The sequence below is a fragment of the Seriola aureovittata genome, chromosome 19, assembly GCF_021018895.1.
Source record: "Seriola aureovittata isolate HTS-2021-v1 ecotype China chromosome 19, ASM2101889v1, whole genome shotgun sequence".
NCBI lineage: Eukaryota > Metazoa > Chordata > Actinopteri > Carangiformes > Carangidae > Seriola > Seriola aureovittata.
This window is the reverse complement of record NC_079382.1, coordinates 4,134,850-4,157,818: the sequence shown is the minus strand read 5'-3', so window position 1 is coordinate 4,157,818 and position 22,969 is coordinate 4,134,850. Positions and strand designations below refer to the sequence as shown.

Sequence of the window (22,969 nt, the reverse complement as noted above, 5' to 3'; positions counted from 1 at the left end):
AAAAGCCGGGATGGTAGAGTAATTTTAGAGCTAATTGTTTGATTTAACAAGTAATAATGTCTAAATAATATGATGGATCTTCGGCATTTCCAAAGATGCACCCCCATTGGTGGGATACAGAAACACCAGCAGCACTCCACAGAGATTTTAGCATCTTTCAGCTCATTGTTTTGGTTTTACAGCCTGCAGCCTCACTGTTTTGGCCTGTCCGGACAACACAGCACACTAGTTTTTTGTGAAACTGGCACTATAAAAAATGTGCTTAAAGGTCCCATATTGTATAAAGGTAGATGTCCATGTCTGTTTTAATCATAAAGCAGGTCTAGGTTCTATATTAATACTGTGAAAGTATCAAAGCGCTCAGTCCACAGAGAAATGCACACAGCCTGTATTCAGAAACTGAGCCTTAAAACCAGCCGTCACGACTTCTGTAACTTTGTGATGCTCCAAGTCCCGCCCACCTGGACCCACCATCCAAACCTTGCAGGATTTGGTTTCTCTGAGTGTTTACCTGAAATCTAGAGCTCCAGAGAGAAGCATGACATGAGATTTAAAACTACATAGAGATGGTTTTTGTTATTTAAAACTACTTATGGATCAACACTTCAAATAAAACCCTGGAAACATGTAAAATATGGGACCTTTAATTAGCTCTTATAAGTTTCTTTGTGATGTACCGACAACTATCACTGGATTTCCTCTCATACTGAAGAAAACTTAAAAATCTGCTGATTCTCAGTCAAATTCTGGAGGGTCGTTTTTCTGTGATTTCTAAAACTTTATTGTCTGCTGCTCTCTTTCAATGCCAGAGACAGAAAGAAAGAAAGAAAATCCCCATTCAGAACCAGATATAAAGTGGTCTGCCTGTAAAGAGGTTCTGCATTATCGGACATAATTATCTGCTTAAATTCTCTCATTGAGGCAACAGAAGAAATTACATTTTCTTATTTCTTTGCTATTAAGGTTATAGTCACAGATATATTATGAATTCATACATTTCATACAGGGTCATTGTCCTATTTTCTTGCATAATTCCACGGTAAAGCACAATTTTTTTTTTTTTTTTTTTTACCACTTAGCATGTACTATTTTGCTTTCACTTCCTCTCTTAAGAGTGGAGAGCAACGTCTTTTGCTGTGGTCCTGTAGCCTCCACAATTTATAAAGAGAATCTATGAGGTATAGAAAAACAAAAACAATTATACATTTTCGCACACAACCCACAGGAGTGGTAATATAAAGACATTATTAATATTAAAGATGACATTTCCTGGCGGTGTGTTGCTTGAGAGATTGGCTCTTCAGTTTCAGAATCAAGTGACATAACAACCAGAAAACTTCTGTAACCAGGACAGAACTTCATTCAGTTTATACGCCACGTAATATATGTTTAATATTTCATTCAGTCCCGCTGATACATCATAAGATTCGCTACTGTGCTGTTGTAGCAATGTGTTATCAGCTTAAAACTGTTAATAAAAAAAAAAGATTGTGACTTCTGAGAGGGTGAACACACACAGCCTGAAGTGACATAAGCGGGCAGGCTCATATTTTTATGCTATATATCAAAGAATATGACGTGCAAATAATCTGACATTGGTTTGTTTAGCCGTTTCTGGACAAAGCTATTACACACTTGTGTTTCAGTTTTAGAGAACCTTAAAAAGCTCAATGTCGCAGATAATATGAATCATCCTGGAAGATACCATACGATATATGAGTATTTTAGCTGCACAACATTACCCACACCTTATTTTACAAATGCACAGATATTGTAGTCATATACATTTTTTAAAACATTGTAATGATCTTGCAAATACTACGCATTAACTGTAAATCTAGGTTTTGCAGAATCATCCATTATCAGTGTTTGGAGATGTGGTTGGTGAAGTAATGTCTCACCTCGGTGGCCTCTTGTCTCACTTAAAGCACTATATCATCAATAAAGATTCAGACCAGCTAGGTTTCTGTAAAGGAAAGAAGTCGCCCCCTGTTTGTTTATTTATTTATTTTCATTTTGTGAGGACAAAAATAAAAGCATCAGAGGAGGACGGGGCGACCTGGCTGTTTTAACCAACAAGAAGCTCCTGACTTTAAACACAGCTGAACATATATTATCTTTGAGAGGAAGCTCTGAGCCTCTCTTCTGATTGGCTGACTGTTTCCTGAGTGATCGAATAAAAATATAGCAGATTTCAGGTAAACGCTCAGATAAACCAAATCCTGCAAGATTTGGAAGGTTTGGCGGTTGGTCCAGGTGGGTGGGGCTTGGCTGAGAGCAGTGACTGCTTTGTTGTGACATCAAACAGTTCCAGAAGTCCTGACGGCTGGTTTCAAGGCTCAGTTTCTGAGTACAGGCTGTGTGCGTTTCTCTGTGGACTGAGCGCTTTGATACTTTCACAGTATGGATATATAACCTAGACCTGCTTTATAAGCAACACAGACATTGAAATCTCTTTATATAATATGGGACCTTTAACAGTGAAAATGGTTCCCTCACATTGTTATAGATACTATTTAGCATCATCGTATTAGTCATTGTGTTTTGCAATGTCACGTATATATGTCATGTATGTAAGTTCTAACCTCAAAATATAACAGTTTTTCAATCAGGAAGTGATTCCACTCTATTAACATCTGTTTGGAAACTGTAAATGTAAATTCTTCCAATAGCTCCAGGATTTCTTTAAGGATCTGGTCATGTCAATAACTTACATCTTACCTCAACATTAAATGTTATCACCTCCAAAACACGTACTGACCACAGAGAAATAGAATTCTTATCTTATTCCAGAGCCCAAGTTGATATTTGGGAGCTTTTTATTTTAATTTTTCTTCAGTAATTTGCTACATAATCATCCTGTGTGTAATCCCCTCAAATACATAAGTGCTTTCTTCAGCTACATAAGAAGCACAGATACACTCCTGAGCGCACTCAAATGCTCGGTTTTTCCAGGTGTTTTAATTATGCTCTCTCTCAAGTCTATCAACATACGATAGCAAATTAACACAATAAATGTTAATACCATAAAAAAAAGAAAAGAAAAGATGTTTAAAAAGTAGGAGATGCACTTTTTAGCTTTGAGACAGTGGTCTTGGTGTTGCAATCACATCTCGCCAACAGTGACAAAACACAGAGTGACACGAGGATAATGTCCTGAAGCTTCTGTATGTTATCTTTTTGTCGAAACGAATAAAAGTATTAAGACAATAATTAATTGATAGAAATAATTAGTAATGTATCATATTGCCACAAACACACTATTGTTTGCCACAGGTTGGTTTGTTGGAGGTTTTATAGTGAAAAATCCTCCAGATGTTTGTGTCACCTATAATAGTCCTGCACTGTCCAACACAGAGGTTGAGAAGCAACTCCTGTCAAAACTGATGGCACAATCGACCTTCAATCACACAACAAAGGAGATGGAGCAGTGTTCCTTATCTGGACCCATTTCTCTCTGTAATAAATAGTTAAACGGCAACTGAACCCGTAAATGACAACATTAAAGTTAAGGTAGAAGGACTTAATGAAAACTCAGCTCAACTCCAGTGCCACTCCAATACCACTGCACTCTTTTTATGCCTCTACACCAGTGGTCCCCAAACTAAGGCCCGCGGGCCGGATACGGCCCGCCCCCACATTTGGCCCGGCCCCCTGAACTATTATTATTTATTTCATTAATAGTGTTATTATTTATTTCCTGACTTTTTTTTCTGTGAAGAACCCGGAAAGGGTTATTTGGTTATGTGTGGCTTTCTATAAAACAATAAATTTTTACGTTTAGGCACCCCTGCGATCGTCACACTTTTTCTGTTACAAACTGAACCCGGCCCCCCATCAGAGAAGGGAAAAGTTATGTGGCCCTCACAGGAAAAAGTTTGGGGACCCCTGCTCTACACCAACGACAGCCGAGGCCAGAGGCATATTTTCTTTAGGGTTGTCCGTCTGTCCCATTCTCATGAAGGCGATATCTCAATAACACCTTGAGGGAATTTCTTCAGATTCAGCACAAACATTTATTTGGACTCAAGGAAGAATTTATTAGATTTTTTTGGTTAAAGGTCAAAGTTCAAAGGTCACTGTGACCTCACAAAACACGTTTTTGGCCACAACGGCACAATTTAACTCAAATGTCTATAAAGATTAAATTAAGTGATGACATTTCATATCCATAAGGTCAAAGGTCGGGACTTTTCTGTGAAATCATAATGTTCTGCAAAAACCCTTCTGGCCATTATTAAACACTGTAACTCAGGAAGTGGAGATTGTGACAATATTTCCTGCAACTTGGCTGGTTGATGGAGATAAACGACTGTGAGTGTAATACTAGATTCTTTTTATTTAAAATCTGTACAGCTCAAGGTTTAGAATTGATTGAAATAAATTTTATGTGAGGTGTTGTAAGGTGGGGTAATGTCATCACTGTGTAATTTGTTCTTTAATGACAAAAAACTATTTAACGTGGATCTCTTACATCACGGCTGATGCCCAATCCATTTAATAAGGTCAGTTCTAATACAACGTCAATACCAAACTAGTGTATTGGATTTGTGCATCCTTCATATTCACTCTAGTTAAAACACCATGTTCAGTTTTTACTTTTTGTATTGCAGTTTTATTCATCAGGGCAGTTAATAGCAAGCCATTTCACATTTTTAAAACCACTGGAAGCTGTGACAACACTCCCTAAATGATCTTTACATGATTACAGAAATGTGACACAACTCGTTTGTTTGTTGATCCATTTATTTTTTCATTGCAAAGCGTTGCATTGAAGTTGCATTTATTCTTGTGCCAGGCCAAGTAGAACATCTCCATGAACTTTCATCCATGAAAATCTGCTGCTTGACCATTGACTTGACCGTAACCTTGCCCATAGCCTTGACCATTGATTTGACCATAGCCTTGACCGTAGCCTTGACCGTAGCCTTGACCAATGGCTTGACCAATGGCTTGACCAATGGCTCCAGCGAATGCCTTTCCAAGTCTATGGGAAGTAAGGAATTGAGATACGGATATGAGTTTGTCAGATTCACCAAGTGCTCTTAATGTATACATCATATATTTTTGTTTAATCTTCAATCGGTGTTGTTTTTTTTAATACTGTACTTACTATTGTTATAAGTAGCAATTAAGAGTACTTACGTTTTGGAATACTGGCCTGTGAAACAGACGAGATAAAAATGAAATAACATCAAAACAGCATAATAGTCATTATTATGTCATTACTAACGATTGTTTAGTAATGTTTGAAATAATGGTTTAAAATAATAAGTCCTCATATTTAGCACTCAGTATATAAATATTTAAAAATGTATTAATATTAATGCAAACAACAACAACAAACAAAAAATATAAAACGTCCTTTCTCTCTTTTGGTTTCTTTTTTTTCTTAAAGAAGAACACAGGAGAAGTGGTGTATGGAGCTGAAAAATATGCTGTAGCCAAGGATATGTTACCAACTAGTAAAGCAGGGAACCACCTGGGGTTCCCAGACTTCCAGCCAAACTCTCATAGCCAAATATTATTGACAACTTTTGCAAAAAAATAGATTTCAAGGCCACATCTTGCTTTGTTCACAACTGAGTGTAGCCTGTTTACACCGACTGTGTTTCAACTTATTCAAGTTGAAACTAAATATGGTGAGATTATTTACCTTTTCCTTTCATTGCCTTTCCGAATTTTTTAAAAATATTCTTGGGTTCAGCCATGAGGACGACCAGCGTCAACACCAGAAAGATCATCACACACCGCATCCTGAAAAACAAAAAATACACAGTATCTTATCGGTCATATCCAGTCATGATATACATCCAGGACCAATTGTCATCACATATCCCAAAGACTTTGCATTTATTAGTGAAGATGAAATTGTGCGTCTTACCTTTCAACAGATTGACTGTCAGAGACAGAAGACTATTGTCGAAGACAGAAGAGAGTAGTGCGAGATCTCCAGGTGATGAGAGAGTCTGAGTCTAATGTTGTGGAGCACCTGTCTTTTTTTATAAGGTCAGGGATGAATTTCTCAACCAACTACAAGACTTTGTAATTTTGTGGTTCTCATTGTATTTTGCAATATCAAGTTGTGTAGGCGGAAGTTGTTGACCTCATCTCAACTTGTGTTATGACTCAGCTCGATGATCCAACCAAACAAGTAACTAAAATGTGAACATGGTTTTCCCATGTATTTTGCACTGTAATTGAAGAGGCCAGACTTCAGGCAGCCAGAGCAGAAGTGGTGCATTCAAATACACCCAAACAGACTAATGACTAATAACGACTGTCAATCACACGCCTAAGGAGACGACCCGGTGGAGCAGCCTTTATTTATTTATTTATTATTTACTTTCTTTCAGGCACTGGCCAGTGTTTGAGAGAAATTTACCTTATTAGCAAAACGTTATGAAACCAGTATGAACAAGATATTTGAGAAAGGTAGAGGGAAACATGAAATGAAAAACACAGCATTGGGTAATGGTGCTAAAAGTGCCTTGGGTGAATAAGATTCTTCACATTGTCACTGTCACTCTCTGTGGCGCGTGGCGCTGTTGGATTTCAGTCTTGGTCATTTGTGAAACATCTTAGACTACACGCTCTTGTGCCACCTGGATGAAATACTGTACATTACAAGAACAGGCACATATGGGAAACATATGGGTCTTCTTCTACAGCTAAATTGCTGTACTTGGCCTCTGCTCTTTTTTTCACCCAGAAACATCAAATCAGAATGTCACTGATTCCCCGTCCATGTAAACAGAACTTTTGTTTAGCATACTGCCAACCAAGTCATCTGATTTTAAACATCACCATATGTCTCAGGCTGACGATGACGCTGTGGCCTGAAACACACATTCTGAACAACAAGCTTTCTCCTGTAGCTCATTCAATATAAAGTATGTGTCATCCTGCACCATGTCCTTAAAGTGTATGGGTAATATCAGTTTGCAGATCGCTAATTATCTAGTCATGTAAAAAAAAAACATTAACGTTGTATAATTAGATCTTTTCTCCGTACAGTGTTGGCACCTACAAACAGCACTCGACTTAGTTTCGTTCTACCTGTTTGGGCAGGACACTTTATCCCGTTATTATACGTTGAGTTTACTGACATCATGTAAGTCGCAGTGTAGCTTCACACAATTTACACCTGACTCTAATTATTCATTAGTAATTGTAGATACTGGTCTAGATGTCTAGAGCCTTTGAGAGAATGTCATCTGTGCTAGAATTACCACGATTCATATATTAGACTGTTGATAGAAAATTCTTTGGAAACTGTTTTGACAGTTGATTACTATAATTTTAAGTCATTATAAAGCAGCAGTTATTGGTTCCAGTTTCTCAAATATAAGAATTAGCCACTTTTCCTGCTCTTACATTTTAGTATATTGAATATCTTTGACCTTTGGACCGTTGGCCAAACAAAAGAAGACATTTTACATCACCTTGGGCTCTTGGGAAATATAATGGACAACAACACTTAAACTCAGAAACACAATGGAAGAGGAATTATTTTTAAAAGTAATAACAACAATACGCACTTTAAATGAATTTATTTACTTAAATAATACCACAAAGCAGCATTGACATTTTTGTTCTACAGTTTTATTAATTGAAACGCAAAATCAAGCATTGATTAAACATTGATCAAGCAACATTTTTCCAAATCATTTCAAGCTGTGGCAAAAAAATCACTGCATCTCAAGCCCTTTATTCAAACACAAGACCACTGTTTTGCGCTCTTGAGTTTTGTGATCCATTTCTTTGTGGCATTGCAAAGCAGAAAGTTGCAGCTCAAACTCTTTAAAATGAACAGGTTCACTTCCCATAAGGCCGCCGATTTTGGTTATAACCGCCTTGCTGGTACCGCATGCAATTTGCCCATGCACTTCTGTACCTAGTTAGAGGAAGGAATTAAGGTTAGGGCTGAAAGTAGTATTAGTAGTAAAAGTAGTTAATCTTTATATAATCTAAATAATGGTCAACTATAGCACTAATTAAGATGCACATTTGATTTAGTTTGAACTTGATTCAGTAGGTGTTTCTTATTAAGTTTGTTAAAAGGTTTTATAAGCTTGAGAATGTCATGCAGGTTTTTACTCATTTCTAACTACTAAAAATACTCATCAGGCGTTCTCACCTTATCGCAGCCATTCTGCGTGAGTTTCTGTGTCCTATAAAAAGCAAAGAGATAAAAAAAAAAAATTAAAAATTACCGGACATGAAAAAAAAATCAGTACATAACGAATTCAGCTGCTAACTTAAATCAACTTATATGTAGTTGGTTAGTGCAGTGAGTGGACAAATCGTTTATATTTGTTGACACATCTTGTGCATTCAGTTATGATTTACCTCTCCATCCCGCCCTGGCACCTCTGAATATGGCCTTGGCACCTGACCATATGGTTTTCAGGTGTTTAAAGAAACACTCCCCAGGTTCAGCCATGAGGACGACCAGCGACAACACGAGAAAGATCATAACAAACTTCATCCTGTAAAACAGCAGTGTAACACATTAAGAGTCTGTTCTATAACATTATAACTGCTGCCCATTTGTATTCCATGCCATCAGTTACTCTAGATAAGTAATATCTCGTCTTAACTGTGACAGATCTCTTCATTCACTTCATTATTTCATCAATTTCTTCATCAATTTATCTAAATCATCATCACATCGTAAATTATTTGCATTAAATAAATAAAACAGAAATACAATGTATATTGTTTACCTGTCCTCAGATTGATAGTCAGAGTTAATCGATGTGTCAGAGAGGGCAGCTGTGAGATCTATAGCTGATATGAGATTGAACTGTGGTGATAAACTGTGCCTTTCAGTGGGTGGGGCTGAAGTGGGTTCCTCAGTACCCGTGTGGTATTCAGCAGAATCGTTGTCTTTTACGCCCAGTAGGTGTTAATCTGAATTCAGTTTCTATTTTCACAAGGGCGAGTTCTTCAAGTCATGAGAAAGTGGTTAGACTCAAATTTGCATAAGGAGAAGTAAATGTTATGTAATTTATGGCTAGATGTAGCAGAATAGTAATTAGGACAGTCTAGACACATAGCTCACACTTCAGCAAAATCTGCAAACAACTGTGGAAATACCTGGACATTCCTGATGATTTGGGGTGTGAACTTTCCAACACGATGAACCTCTAACCACACACTCATCAGTGATGTCAGTACAGGTGTTTTCAGTCAGGTCTTCATTTTCTCAAACTCCTGTCAGCAGCTCATATGTCTTTACCTATGTTAGCTCAAAGAATGTCGTTAACACTGACCAAAAATACAGAGAACACATCCATCACACTCATTAATGTCTGTATTAGCCTGGGGCTTGACCTTACTGACCCCACTCACCTACTACTGTTTATGTTTGGATTATTTTAAGCACATTTACTATTTTAAACTCTTTTCCACCAGCTGAGCTGTACCTGTTTGTCATCTACTCTGTGTTTTTCGTTTTTACCGACTGTGTTGTGTTTGCACCGACGCTTTTACATAAATGAAGTAATGTTGAGTTTGAAATGCTTCCCTTCTTTGAGTTCAGACTTTGGAAACTCTTGAGTTGACACAGTTTATGATAAACCATCAGAGAAATTATAGTCTAACCTACACACAAAAAAAAAAGAATATCATTCACGGGCATCAAAAACGGGGCAGCATTTCCGTCTTTGTACAGATTAAACAAAAGATATGCAGTTTACGTTGTGAATTGATGAACTGGTAAATGGATTTTGTTCCCATTTGAAGGAGCCATTACCTTCTGTTTCCTGTCTTTGTGCTAAGCTAATGCTAACTCACTGCAAGCAGTAGCTTCACAGAGTGCTATCGGTCTGTTCATCTTAACTGTATTTTCCAAAATTAGGAAATTTGTATTTTTCCTAAACACTGATGGTCCATGCAAACAGGTGTTAGCATACTCAGGACTGTGTGCATTTGCAAAGACTTGGGTGACTATAGTTTTTAGGATGAAACATCCCAAACTTTAATGTTTCTTTTTAGGACTTTTTCGCAGAAGACATTTTTTTGAAACATCCATGTAATAAAGCACAGGTGTAAATAATGAATGAACTCCATTTAGCTGCTTCAGTTTCAGAGTATTGGTATTAATGTCATTAGTCACACCTGTACTATTACTACTATGACGAGTCAAAATGCCTGCTGGGGGGAAAAAAGGCCTATTAGTAACAGCATGCAATTCCCTGCATAGCTCTGTCCAGCCTGCCCATACTGGTGCTTAGTGCATGACTGACCGATGTAGCCTGTTAGCAGTGTTTAATGAATTTGAAGAAGTGAATTTCTATTTTTTCCACTCGGGAATATCTGATTTATTGTTGGTTAAGAAATGTCTGTGTATTAGGTCATCAGTATATAGAGTATATTGCCCCTCTGCATTAAATTGAGCTGCAGCTAATAAACTGTACAACAACCATTTGATAGAAATGTGCATTAATGTCACATATTGTTGGACTTTCACATCTATATCAAGTGGCCTGAAGTGGCTGTTAAGTCTGGCCTGTATGGCTTTGCTAAATATCACCAATGCATTAAACTGATGATGCATGATGAGGTGGCTTTTTTTAATCAGCCAAATGTTGTGAAACCAGTTTGACTGAGGCATTTTGAAGATAAAACAGTGAGGTGAAACTTACAACATCCTCATTGTGGTCTTAATTTAATTACATTTTTTTCAACTTTCAAGTTTGTGACATAACAACAGAACATACGTTGGAATTAAAACTAAAAACAACAATTTGATGATCTGCTCATTTTCAACTGCACTGAAACAAATTAGAAAAAAAATCCCATGTCTGGATTTGTGTCTTGAGCCTGATCACACAAGTGTACAATCAGCTCCAATGAACAGGAACACATTAATGAAGAGTCATGGAAAACAGCTGGAGGGATCCTGTTGTTGAGCGAGTTTGCAGATGATCTCTTGAGTAAAACACAAATGTATGTTGCGAGAGTTCGGCCAAATATTTCTTTTATGTGACTTTTACTATGTCATTTTCTTTTCTTCACCATCCAACCCATTGAACTTTTTTTTCTTTGTCTTTTCTTGTGTTCCTCTGACACTTTTGCATTAATAGATACATTGCATTTCTCTGTTTTTTTACCGTGAACCTCAATAACCTTCCCTGTAATCAAATGTGCTGTGCAAATAGCACATTTGTCATAATTTTGACATAAAGTGGGAAACATTCACCAAACATTAAACATCAATATGCGCCTGGTAAGCCTTCATACTTCAGTAGGTCTTACATGGGGATAAGAAGCAAGCGAGTGAAGCCTTCCTGCTCTGTTGTCTCCTGGTGTTGCGTGAAAGAAATAGAAACAAACACTGTGTTCCCTTCCGCAGTAAATATCAGGTGCCGGTTATTCATCACAGTTGACGCAGGCATGCTTTTGCACGATTTGTGAAATACTGAGTCAGAGGGGGAATGTAGGAAAATCTGGCTTCAAATAATATGACATGAATGGCCACCTATACTTGAGTCATTCAACCAAAGCATAAAAATAAAGCTAAATATGTCTAACTCTACTGAGTGTAGCACAAAGAAGCCGTGAGAGTGCTCTCCACATGCTGTCACACCATCCTGAAATATAAAGGAAGATGGCAGAGGGGGGGGGTCATATTAATGTCAAGTCATTGTTATTGTGCAAGAACGTTTTTATCAGCGATCAACACATTGATGCTGATGAATGTTTTGACATGTAACACCTAGAGAGACACCCATGGAAAGAGGTAGTAATGGTTCATTCGAAGCTACAGTGCACTGTCGTTCTTTTCTTTGATCAGAGTTGTGCAAGAAAATGTTTCAACCAGTCCGAGGGAGGAAACACAGCAGAAAATCATGCTACACTCACAAAATGTTTACGAAGAAAAAATTAAATGTATGTCGTTCGAGACCTCTACTATAAGTCGAGCTAGTCTAAACTTTAAACTCTAACAGTGTCATGCTTTGTTAAATGTGTCCTCAGGGCTTCATCAGCCATGGATGTGTTTCTTGAAGAACAAAATTAAACAAGTTTATTTCACTTCTTTAAAGTCTTTGATTTTCAGTATTCCATTGTACCTACAACTTCTTTCAGTAAAGTCTTTAAAAGCACTTTTTGCCACATTGTAGGAACATTGTTGATTAAAAACATCTGCTTTTACTCCAGTTTGTTTAACTTCTTTGCCATAAAAAACCTTAAAGTGTTTTTCTAATTAGTTCATGAGTTTCAGTTCAAGTCAAAGTTTGAGCCAAATTTGGAAGAAATTCCCTCCAGACTGAGATATCGCGTTCAACAGGCCAGAAACGTGTTTTGTCAGAGGTCACGAGGTCATAGTGATCTTCATCTTTGAATGCCAAAGTCTAATCAGGTCATCTTTTACACTACGTGAATGTTTGTGCAAAATTTGTGGTAGGTGTTGAGATCACATTCAAGACGCCATGTTTTGTGACCTTTGACCACCAAAATCAAATAGCGCCAAGTTTGAAGAAATTCCCCCAAGGCATCACTGAGATATCACCACAGCTGTTATAGTGTCCCACAGTCCAAGCTGATGTGGTTAGATGACCTGTTACATCGAACAAACCTTTTCCTTGGAAAATAAAGTAATCAGTTACTTTTATTAACTAATTGTTGAGCCTTTAATCACAGAAAAATAATTAGATAACACTAATGAATGACATTAAATACATCCACGAAATTCATTGTCACTGCAGCTGTGTATTCTAGTGCTTTCAGACAGTGATGATCATAGAATTGTACATGGCACCACATAGTTTGAGGAAGAGGAAGAGTTTCTTATTCACAGACTCTCATCTAATAACAGTCCTGTGTCTTTACAGCACACATAAGAGAGGAAGGGGCATGCTAACCTGCTGTTGCCATCTTTTCTCTGTGGGAGGGTTGTGTTTAATGTAGCTGTATGTGGACCAGGTCTTTTCTGTTTAACAAACTATTACAGGGTCTACCTCATCTTGTTTGTCTTCTTCACGTTATTACATCGCAGCTGTCGTCTTGTCGTCTGTTTTATCTTGACTTGACACCGCTGCTGCTCTCAGTGTCTTCTCTGTGAGGTCAGCAGTTGCCTGTTTTGTCTTCACAGCATGCTGCTTGCAAACCTGTTCCTGATACTCAATTAACCATCACACAATACAATATATAATATCATTATTATACCAGTTTAGGTGTGTATAAATGTAATTTACTAGGAGGCAGGGTTGCCGTTTGGGTCCTGCATCCAATTTGAATTTGGGGCTATTATCTTATTGTTTTGTTTGCTTTCTGCATTTTACTAGTTGCATCAAGTTTACTTCTTTTTTTTTCCCTCATTTCTCTCTCTTCGTTGCGTCCGTTGTCTGTTGTGAAAAACCTGGACACCCTGTCTTGGCTTATCACTTACATACTGTAGTCTAAACACTGAGCTAAACTCTCAATCATTTCTATCCAATTCTGCTAATTAGACCAATGACTGTGTATTTACTGGTGGGTTGTGATTCTATTCATTAATGTGCAAAATAATTTATATGTGGGAATGTGGAAGAGACCCAGATGGAGACATTAAATGTGTTTTAACCAAATGAATGCACTAAATTATCTATTACACACTACTCCACCAAGAGGAATTGCGGTGTACTTTTATCAGAGCTTTGCAGTTAACATGAAAGTACCACCCTCTCAGCAGCCAATCAAATTCAAGTGCTCTTGGAGGTCATATGACTCCTGTGTTTATCATGTGTTGTCATTTATTATACTATATATTCTTGCTTGTTTATTTTCATGGAAGCATTTGTAGGTGAAAGACTCAGGATGTCTTCCCTCTCAGTAGGATGCTCCCTTCGGAACCAGGCGTCGTGTAGGTCCAGAGGCAGAATGAGTGTTTTCTCTAACAGGCAGGGACCGGGAAATGTCTGAGGCCCAGCACACAGCAGATGTGGAGTGCTTGTGCAAACAATTTGTTGTCCATTTTAAATAACTTTTGTGCGCATGCTTTAACTGGTGCATCGTAAGAAACATTATCTTGGAACCAAGTCATTACTGCAACTCAGACCCATACACCCAGAGGCCTGGTCAAGAACTAAATGCGAGTTTCACACGTTCAGACTTTCCCTCTGGTTGAACTGTAAAGTTTTGCATGTAAGAGAGAGAGAGAGACAGAGAGAGAGAGAGAGAACGAAAGACAAGGGGTGCTTGATTTATTCTTCCACCCTTTCTGAATAGTCTGGACTTGACAGTGCACTGCACTGTTGTCTGCAAATATGTTAGTGGTAATAATTAATGTCACTGTTATTTTGTGAAGGGAAAAGGCCAAAACCTCTGCATGTGCTGCAGTCTGATAATTAACAACTCTCTTTGATGATCATTTGGTTCTGTTGACTGTAACAATACTTTACCACAGAGTTATACAAGTCTGCCTCATGCTCAGAACCCACAGGAGGTTAATCTAAAGCATATGGTGTCGTCTGTACAAAGCTACTCTCATTTGTTAAAAGCTAGAAGCTTGTCTAAAATATTGTTGTCATAAGAAAATCCCCTTTGCAAAGCCATTTCAGAGGTAATGCAGACAATCATTGGCAATTACAGTGGATATTGACATAGAGAGTTAATGTCAAATTACACCTATAGATAGCAGTGTTGTCTCTTGTTCCTCAGTTAAGGTTTGCATTGTATGTCGGCTTTATTCCTTCTCATGCTGTGTCATCCTGACTCCTCGCTGTAACCAGCAAGTAAGACTCATCTTGATATCAGAGTAACACACTCAGAGTTATATATATAAGTCTTCTTGTAAACTGGTTTACACCATCTCAATATTGTTTAGAAAATGGTTGGTATCCTTTGACTGCTCATTTTAATTGAACATAATCATGATGGTGATTAATATCTTACTTTGTCTTTACTTTGGTCAGTGAAAAGAGGAACTGCAGTGGTTGGACAGAAAGAGAGGAAGAAGGCATGCTTTGTAGAAAAAAAAAAGAACAACAACAACCAACCCTCCTTTCATTATTGTATAACAGTTGGTTTCCAACACCAAACATAAAGGATGGAGTCATCAGACGCCACTCATCAGGCTCCAACAGAAGCACTGCTAAGTTAAGTGGGTCCCAATATAGCCTACTTGTAATCCCGGTGAAATCTCTTTATATGAGGAATCACGATGCTCCCATAACCATAGCCCTTTTTGGGATTTTCTTGTTATATATATTACTCTGATATGCGCTAACACAATAAAGGCATTTTCATTATATCCTTGGCCCTGTGCAAATGTGCCTGAAGTAAGCTCAGTAGCTTCCTTTTGTTTATTAGGATTATTCATTTGAACTGACAGTAAGCATGTCAAATCTGCAGTATAGAGGAAAAATATCTAGAAATTACTTCTATGGTAATCTTCAAAATATTTACCATTAACTAACAATGACGTCAATCAGCTCTGTGGAAGCTGTCCTTGCAAAAGGAGTTACTAAAAAGCTGCTCCACATTACACCTTAACTCCTCTTTGTTAGTCATCTAACACACCTCAAGGTGATTAGTAAAACAATTTATAGCCACTTCAGATGATAAATCAGTGAAATTTGCTTATTTACTTACTACTGCTGTCTATTAATGCTTAGTAAGGTAAGACTGTTGAAGTAAAATTTTATTATGTGCAACCACAGTTTCCACACACATCTGTGCAGCTCTCAGAACGGTGGAAGCTGAGTCAAGCTTTTTGATGATGATGCTCTCTTTTATACTGGCAGATTTAAGGACTATGCAGGAGATTTTGTTGTGTTTGCATAGCACATCTATTAAAACCCACAGGATGAAAGTAAAATGTGATTAAAGTATTAAATTAGATTATATTAAAGTAGCATATTAGATACAATGTACAAGACTATAAATATTACAGCCAAATAAAGACAATGGGATAACTCTTTAAAATGCAATTTTATTTGAATTGATGAATTATATTTTTCCAAAGAACCCAAGAATAGCACCATTAGACAATTGTGTGTGAATTGCTTCACAGTGACTCCTTCAGGTGAACCACTATAGGTCATAGGAGGTCTAGGCAAAATCAGCCCGATCTCGGTCAAACTGCTCCTGCTCTAGCTCTGTCATGCCATGTCTCCTCCTTTGGATCGCGCTATTGAAGGGAGATAGAATTGACCATATGTACATATGTCAACACACACACACACATATTATTTCTTTGAAATATTATCTGTAGTAACTGAAATGTTTGTGGAAATGATAACCATAGTAAAAGGTCCTCACCCGTGGATCATTTTGCCAACTAAACAAAAACAGAAAGGAGAGGAAAAAAATTACATTAACTCTGACATCATGAGTCCTCAGGCCTTATAAATAAAGATTTTAAACACATGCTCGTGCGTAGTATAACAGTGCATAGTGTAATAATATAGAAAACCCAAAAGTGATACATAATATTACTTTTCTACAAAAACCCCGTTTATAAAAAAAACATCAAACCTCTCAAATGCATCAGTGTCTAAATGATTAGGTCAAAGAATGAGAATAACCCTGACAGATTTCAATATGTTGTCAATACCAGCAATACCAAAAATGCATTGAAACATAATACTCATAATACGCAACCCCTATTGGAAATAGCAAGAACACTGACTCCAAAATCATTTAGTAGTAGACAATGTTTTGATCCCATGTCAAAATGTTCAATAATGGACTCCACACCTATATACAACATTAAAACCAGAAACTGGTTTTAATGCCTCGGTTTGATAATTGATACTAAAATTGTGCTTTTGTTGAAATATAAAAAACCCTTTTTACCGTGAAAAATTCCCGAGAGAATGTGGTGAAAAAAACCTTCCCCAGGTTCAGCCATGAGGACGACCAGTGACAACACAAGAAACAGGGCGATGAACTTCATCCTGAAAACAAGCACAAGTACATCACAGAGGCCACAATTACATAGCCACAGTTCCACTGACTTTAAAAAAACAAAGTGTACAGTGGTCTGTGAAGCCTCGTCCAAGTCATGGTCATCCAAGAAGGGTTGAATCGAGGGAACCCGCACTCGGTTTTAGATACTTGAAGACATTTCACCTTTCATCACCTTTCATCCAAGAGGCTTCTTCAGTTCTGAGAAGTGAGCTGAAGAACTGAAGAAGCCTTCTGGATGAGAGAAGTCCAGTTGCCCTCGATTCAATGGTTCTTGAATAAAGTGTTAAGTTGTTGTTTTTTTACAATGCAAGCTTCAAGACAAAATATTTAGTCCATACCTTCCTGATGACTGAGTCAAGAGTCAAAAAACTGATGTCAAAGACAAGACAAATCGCTGAGTGGATAGATGCCTATCTACCCACTCAGAGATACACTCTCTTTATATAGCAATTGATGCATTCATTTCGTCATTCTTTGGTTAATATTTTGCAATATAGGAAGTAGATGCAGACCAAACAGACTATGCATATTTTAATGCACTGTTATTATGCTGATTTAATCTTGACAGGGACACTGAAGCCGTTCCACCCAGTACTCACTCCTTTCACCACTTTTTAGTCTTAAGGTTGAAAATGAATTCAAGTCATTTTTTCTCACTGATTTTCCACAAATCACGCAATGCACGTGTTTATTAATGTTCAGCATTTGTCAGCAATTATAATTTCTATATGATTATTATAGTATCGCAACTGTGTTTTACTATATTGTCATTCACTACATGTTTACACACCAGCCTCCACTCATGGGTGCCCACATGAAGATAAACAGTTGTTTACATATGGTGGTTTAGAAATCAGACCGTATCATGGTTATTACACGGACATTGCCCCCTGTGATTCCAGTACATGCCATTATAGAGAGGAAGAAACAGGCTGTTTAGCTTCATTGAAACCTGACTCAAGGTTCAAACAAACCGTGTCTGTTGGACAGTTTTTGACATGTTATTGCCATAATATGATGAAGAATCAGGGAAATATTTTGATTGTGGTATAATTTCATATATTTTCCCATATAGTCTGGCAGCACTTCTACTACTGTTTTCTTTTTTTTTTTTTTCTAACAAGCGTGTGCATGTGTGAATGTGTGACTGTGAAGGGGACATGGGGGATCACATGTGTGATTCCTGTGGTATCTATTGATCCGAACGGGGCAATGACAATGCAAAGTCCTTGCTGTATCAGTGTTAACAGCTTCATTATTATCTTATCACTTCCTCATGCTCTGTTTCCTCTTCTCATGCCACTTAGAGGAACCACATATGAAAAAATTCAAAGTCAGGCAACAGAGATAAGTAAATGGTTTTTACTGAGTTATTTTTGGACTTTTTATTCAAAGATATGCCATTTGAGAACATTATTTAATTTCCACATTATAAAATCCCCACATTCGAGGTGATAATCAGTGGGTTTTCAGTTTCCATCCATCTTTGCTGTTCACCACTGCTGTGTTTTTGTCCTGCACTTTCCAGAGGCCACTTGTCAATCAAGCAGGTGGCGAAAAACTGATGTTTTTTTCTTTGAATGTTCTGCAGCTTGTGTTCATCTCTTTATATATTCAGCCACAGCGGATATTGCTGTTAGTGTGTCCAAGTTCTGTCAGAAATGTTCAAGTATAAATGAGGATCTTTGTGGAGCTACGTGACATTTTGTGTTAAAAAGAGCAAATGTAAAAACCTTTCATGAAATGCTCATGTATCAAATATATTTATAAGCAACCCCCTTACATGATATCTTACATTATATCTATACTGTTATCAATGATCACATGCTACTTCGGCCACCTTAGTTTTACCATTAGGCCTCCTTACAAAAGTTTGCGAAATGACTTCCTGCCTGGTCTGCACAGTGGACAAATAAAAATGTACAGCACAAAGAAACATGCACAGTGCAGTGGAAGCAGTGGAATCAGGTGTTGTTCAGGTAGTTTTACAGCATGTGTGTATGACCAATGCACTTTAAAAACAAATTGTAACTCAGCATAATATATATAGGGATAATATAGATATTATCTTAATGATCAATAGTTTTTCACTGCTCACATCTCCATTTTTCTTTTTTATCATGTCACCTCCATCATATGGCAGTTCCCCTTCTCTAACTTTCACCCATTAACAGCACATGAATAATGCTTGAGTATCAGTCACGGCTGTCGTTCCCTTAGGTTGAAGTCCTGGTGAAAAATGAAAGGTGTCCCCGCTCAGCAGGTTCCTAAATGAGCTAAACATACGAGAGCAAACTGTGTAGGATGAAACCTTTCTGCTCAGCTATAAATGGCACAAACCAATACGCCATATTGATTTTGTTTAATGGAGACATTTTCAACTAAAATCTCTCCACATCATCACACAAGGACCGAACCATATGTGTGATAAAACAGAAATGTAATTTTCACATTGAGGTTCATCTGAACCTTCGTACGGCTCGACTCCTGGCAAACGTCTGAACTGTGTGACAGTGAGATATCAGAGGCATGTGATCGCCGATGCCGTGGAACCGGCATCTCAGGATGATCCTGACGCACCAACAGACAATCGGGAGCCACGAGCTCAGGGTTTGTGTTTGATCCGCATGTAAGCCTCTCTCTGCCGGCTCAGTCAAGTGGCACTGTAGCGCTAAAATTCTCCAATGGACGCAAATTCACAGCATCAGCTAAAATAGATGCACTCAACCATCTTCAGCTCTCTGCACTTTGTTTTATTCTTTCCTGGTTTATTTCTTCTGTCCAACATGTTTTTTTTTTTTGTTGTTTTATGAGAAATGTCTGCTTCATATGGACTGAATTTGGCTGTTGGACGGTTAATTGTGTAAAAGCTTGAAGCTTGTGTTCACAGTGTTTCACAAGTTTGCAATGTGTAAAATATACACCAGTGCAGTTAAAAAAAAAAAAATAGATTTGATAAAATCAACTGTTGGTTTAAGCTTCTGACACTTCATCTCCAAAGTCAGAAAATCTATAGTGTGAATATAATATGCAGAAGTCAGCACAGTGGAACATGAGTCAGCATTTTTTCCTGAGAAAACAAACATCAAAACCACAGCTAAAATGGTAAAGAAATATTGTGCAATCGGGTACAGAAACAAATGAGCGCTTTAAGTTTTAGTTGTGTAGACTAAACAGAAGGAAAGCAACGTTCAGCAATACCTTTTAAGGAGCTGCAAAGTGGATGCTAATCAACTGATGGTCTTGGAAGATGTTTTTGCTTAATTTTGCGACAGTATTGCAGCTTGTCACAGTCAGAGCAGGTTATTTTATTACTTATTGAAGGTGATGCAATGGTATAATGGGGAAAATTGACATTAGCACATATCATCTGCAGGTGAAGCACTTCCTATCTGCCCTCTTCTCTACTCTTACTCTTCAGCACAGAGCTAATGACTAATCCGAGCAGTGGCCAGGCCTCGGCTACACTGAACCAGATGCACCAGAAAGCTCCAGTAACAGCCACAGGCGTGTCGAATGACATGTTCCGAATAATCCACTGCTGCTACGTGTCACGAGCAGTTACAATTTAATGAAGTCGGAGAAGAAAAGCTTACTCTGGCATGAGTAATAAAAAAACGCATAAGTAACGACCATGGACGTAAAAAGTCTAAAATATATCTCAACATTTCATTTATCACGTAAAACAAAACGTCATTTTCGGGCAAGTTCTTTTACACTGGTTTGAAAATCTAAGTCTACACAGACATTTACCAATCTCCAGGGATGAAGAGTTGTTTCCTCTCATGCATTTTGGAGAATGCATGAGGAGAGTCAGATATTTGATCTGTCAGCCCTGGTCGTCGTTAGTTCTTTGAGGTCAGCTTGTATTTTATATTGTACATTATAACTGGGCAAATCAGCTTGTTGGGTCCGGCCTGATAACCAAACATCTAGACTTGGAGATACCAGATGGGAGAGACATTATGCGCTCCTAAGTGGACTGGCTGCCAATTTCTCTGTCACCCAAAGAAAGTTTTTCAAAGTTATTGCTGTTATTATCCCAAACTATTCCAAAACAATGCAGTATTCAGCACACACACACACACACACAAACACACTCCAGAGCTCTCTTGCATTCAATACTGATGGAGTAGCCACTCTCAGCCTGCTCTCTGCTGGGTTTTAGGGGTCCTGATGCCACTCACCGGCTATTGAATAATAACCCTGAGAGACCCAGCTTTAGCCTAATCCCTACTTGAAAGCTATCCTTCCTCTAATTCAATCCCTCTTTAAACCCTCGCTGGAGACAGACGAGTGGCGCAAAACACACGCACACATACACTCCTGGGTTAATGCAGCCAGACTTGAGTCACTCGTCCAACAACATACCGGAACCGGATAATAACGCAAGTGTCAAGGAAATCAGGATGCAGCATTTAAAACAGGGATTTTCCTGCTCACGGTGGCACTGATTTGAGGACGTATTAAGGTTTATAATGTGGAGTCGTACAGTTAATTTTACATGATATAACACAAGTTTGACTAAGTGGCTGCAGAGTCTTAGATGATGCCAATTAAAAGTGTTGGTTACAATATACAGGATGTGGACAAACTGCCTGTTAATCCTGATTGTTAGTGGACTGCACATAGTGTTTTGTGATACAAAAATGTGCCAGTGCGCATCATGGAGGTAGAAAAAAAAAAGAATCACAATCTCAGCTAAATCCTGTCTAATTGTCTAAGTGAATTGGAGTGGGGAGAAGTCTGAGGATCAGTGTTTCTGTTGTTGCCAAGATAATGAGGGAGCTCCATTTAGATACAAATGAAGCACATTTTCATCTTGTTTTGACCACTGGCATAGTTTCTTAGTCTGTATCTGTTTGGAAGCATTTATTTAAACGTGGTATTATGGAAATGTTCTATGATATAATGTATAGTACTTAATACCAACTCAAATTGTTTTTCCATTCAGCACCAAATCATAGAATTAGTTACGTTTTTCTGTCGTATCTTGCTCATGACAGTATTTCATGATGTTCAGAGACAAACCTCTGACAAATTGTAATTTGCACCTCGTTACATCACACAATCACAAACTTCAGTGTGTCCCTACAGCACATGAGACAGTCCAGTGTCCTGTATCCGTCTAATTCTTATTATTTAAGGTCCCATATTGTGTGCGTTTTTGATTATGAAGCAGGTCCAGGTTCTATATCGATACTGTGAAAGTATCAGAGCGCTCAGTCCACAGAGAAATGCACACAGCCTGTATTCCGTAACTTTATGATGTCACAATGAAACAGCAGCCCCACCCACCTGGACCCACCATCCAACTTTGCAGGATTTTGGTTTCTCTGAGTGTTTACCTGAAATCTACGATATTTTTACTCAATCTCAATTAAGGATTCTTATTAGTGTTTTGTCCAGCTTCTTCTACTCATCGTTGTTTTTATCTTGCTGTTTTAAGTTTCCCATTTTACCCATTGTGTTTTTACACTTGGACTGAAAACCAACTATTATTATGGCAGTGTGTGTGGACTGCAAACTTGCTTACTCACAGTTAAGGAAGTACTTACTCCACCTCCTGGAGCTGCTTGACGGCTTTGTCTCCTTAGCTTCTGCCCAGGCAAAGCATATTTCTCCCCATAATCTCCCCATATGTGCTGCTGTAGATGTCCGTCCTTCCATGCACTCGCCTTAACATCAACTTAATCTAGCTGGAGCATTTTAGTCCGAATTTGACCGTCTGTTCGGCTCAGTTCAGCACTGACTGACCATCACCATCACCGGTGGCTTTTACCAAGATACAGTGGTCACTCAGAAAACAGACCAACCTGGTCTAAGTAGAGCTCTAGAAATAAGTGAGAGAGAGGAGATGTAAAACTACACTGAGATAGCTTTTGTTGCTTGAACCAAAAATATATCTTCTTATGGATATCAAAACTTTCAATAAAACATGTAAAATAGGGGACCTTGAGTAATGTTCCTTTGTATCCTTTTTGTCTTTTAAAACAAGCCTTCATATTTGTTTTGTTAATGGATTAATACACAGCTCTGTGTAGTTTGTGCAGCATTATGACCCATA

General features: G+C 38.0%; 3 protein-coding genes across 3 annotated transcripts in view; 1 reads left to right on the top strand and 2 right to left on the bottom strand.

Moving 5' to 3' along the window:
* LOC130187729 (exostosin-1) overlaps window positions 1–22,969 on the top strand; it is a 228,408-nt gene that overhangs the window by 111,395 nt on the left and 94,044 nt on the right. The window lies entirely within an intron of this gene.
* LOC130187730 (keratin-associated protein 6-2-like) lies at window positions 4,634–5,966 on the bottom strand. Its single transcript, XM_056405586.1, has 4 exons — window positions 5,885–5,966; window positions 5,657–5,757; window positions 5,146–5,161; window positions 4,634–4,987 (listed from the first exon to the last, which is right to left on the bottom strand). Exons 2-4 carry the CDS (start codon window positions 5,754–5,756, stop codon window positions 4,825–4,827), a joined length of 279 nt encoding a protein of 92 aa, XP_056261561.1. The 5' UTR covers window position 5,757; window positions 5,885–5,966; the 3' UTR covers window positions 4,634–4,824.
* On the bottom strand, window positions 15,903–17,345 carry LOC130187731 (pteroicidin-alpha-like). The gene is made up of 4 exons (XM_056405588.1): window positions 17,241–17,345; window positions 16,789–16,889; window positions 16,252–16,270; window positions 15,903–16,120 (listed from the first exon to the last, which is right to left on the bottom strand). The coding sequence occupies exons 2-4, from the start codon at window positions 16,886–16,888 to the stop codon at window positions 16,042–16,044; spliced, it is 198 nt and encodes a 65-aa protein (XP_056261563.1). The 5' UTR covers window position 16,889; window positions 17,241–17,345; the 3' UTR covers window positions 15,903–16,041.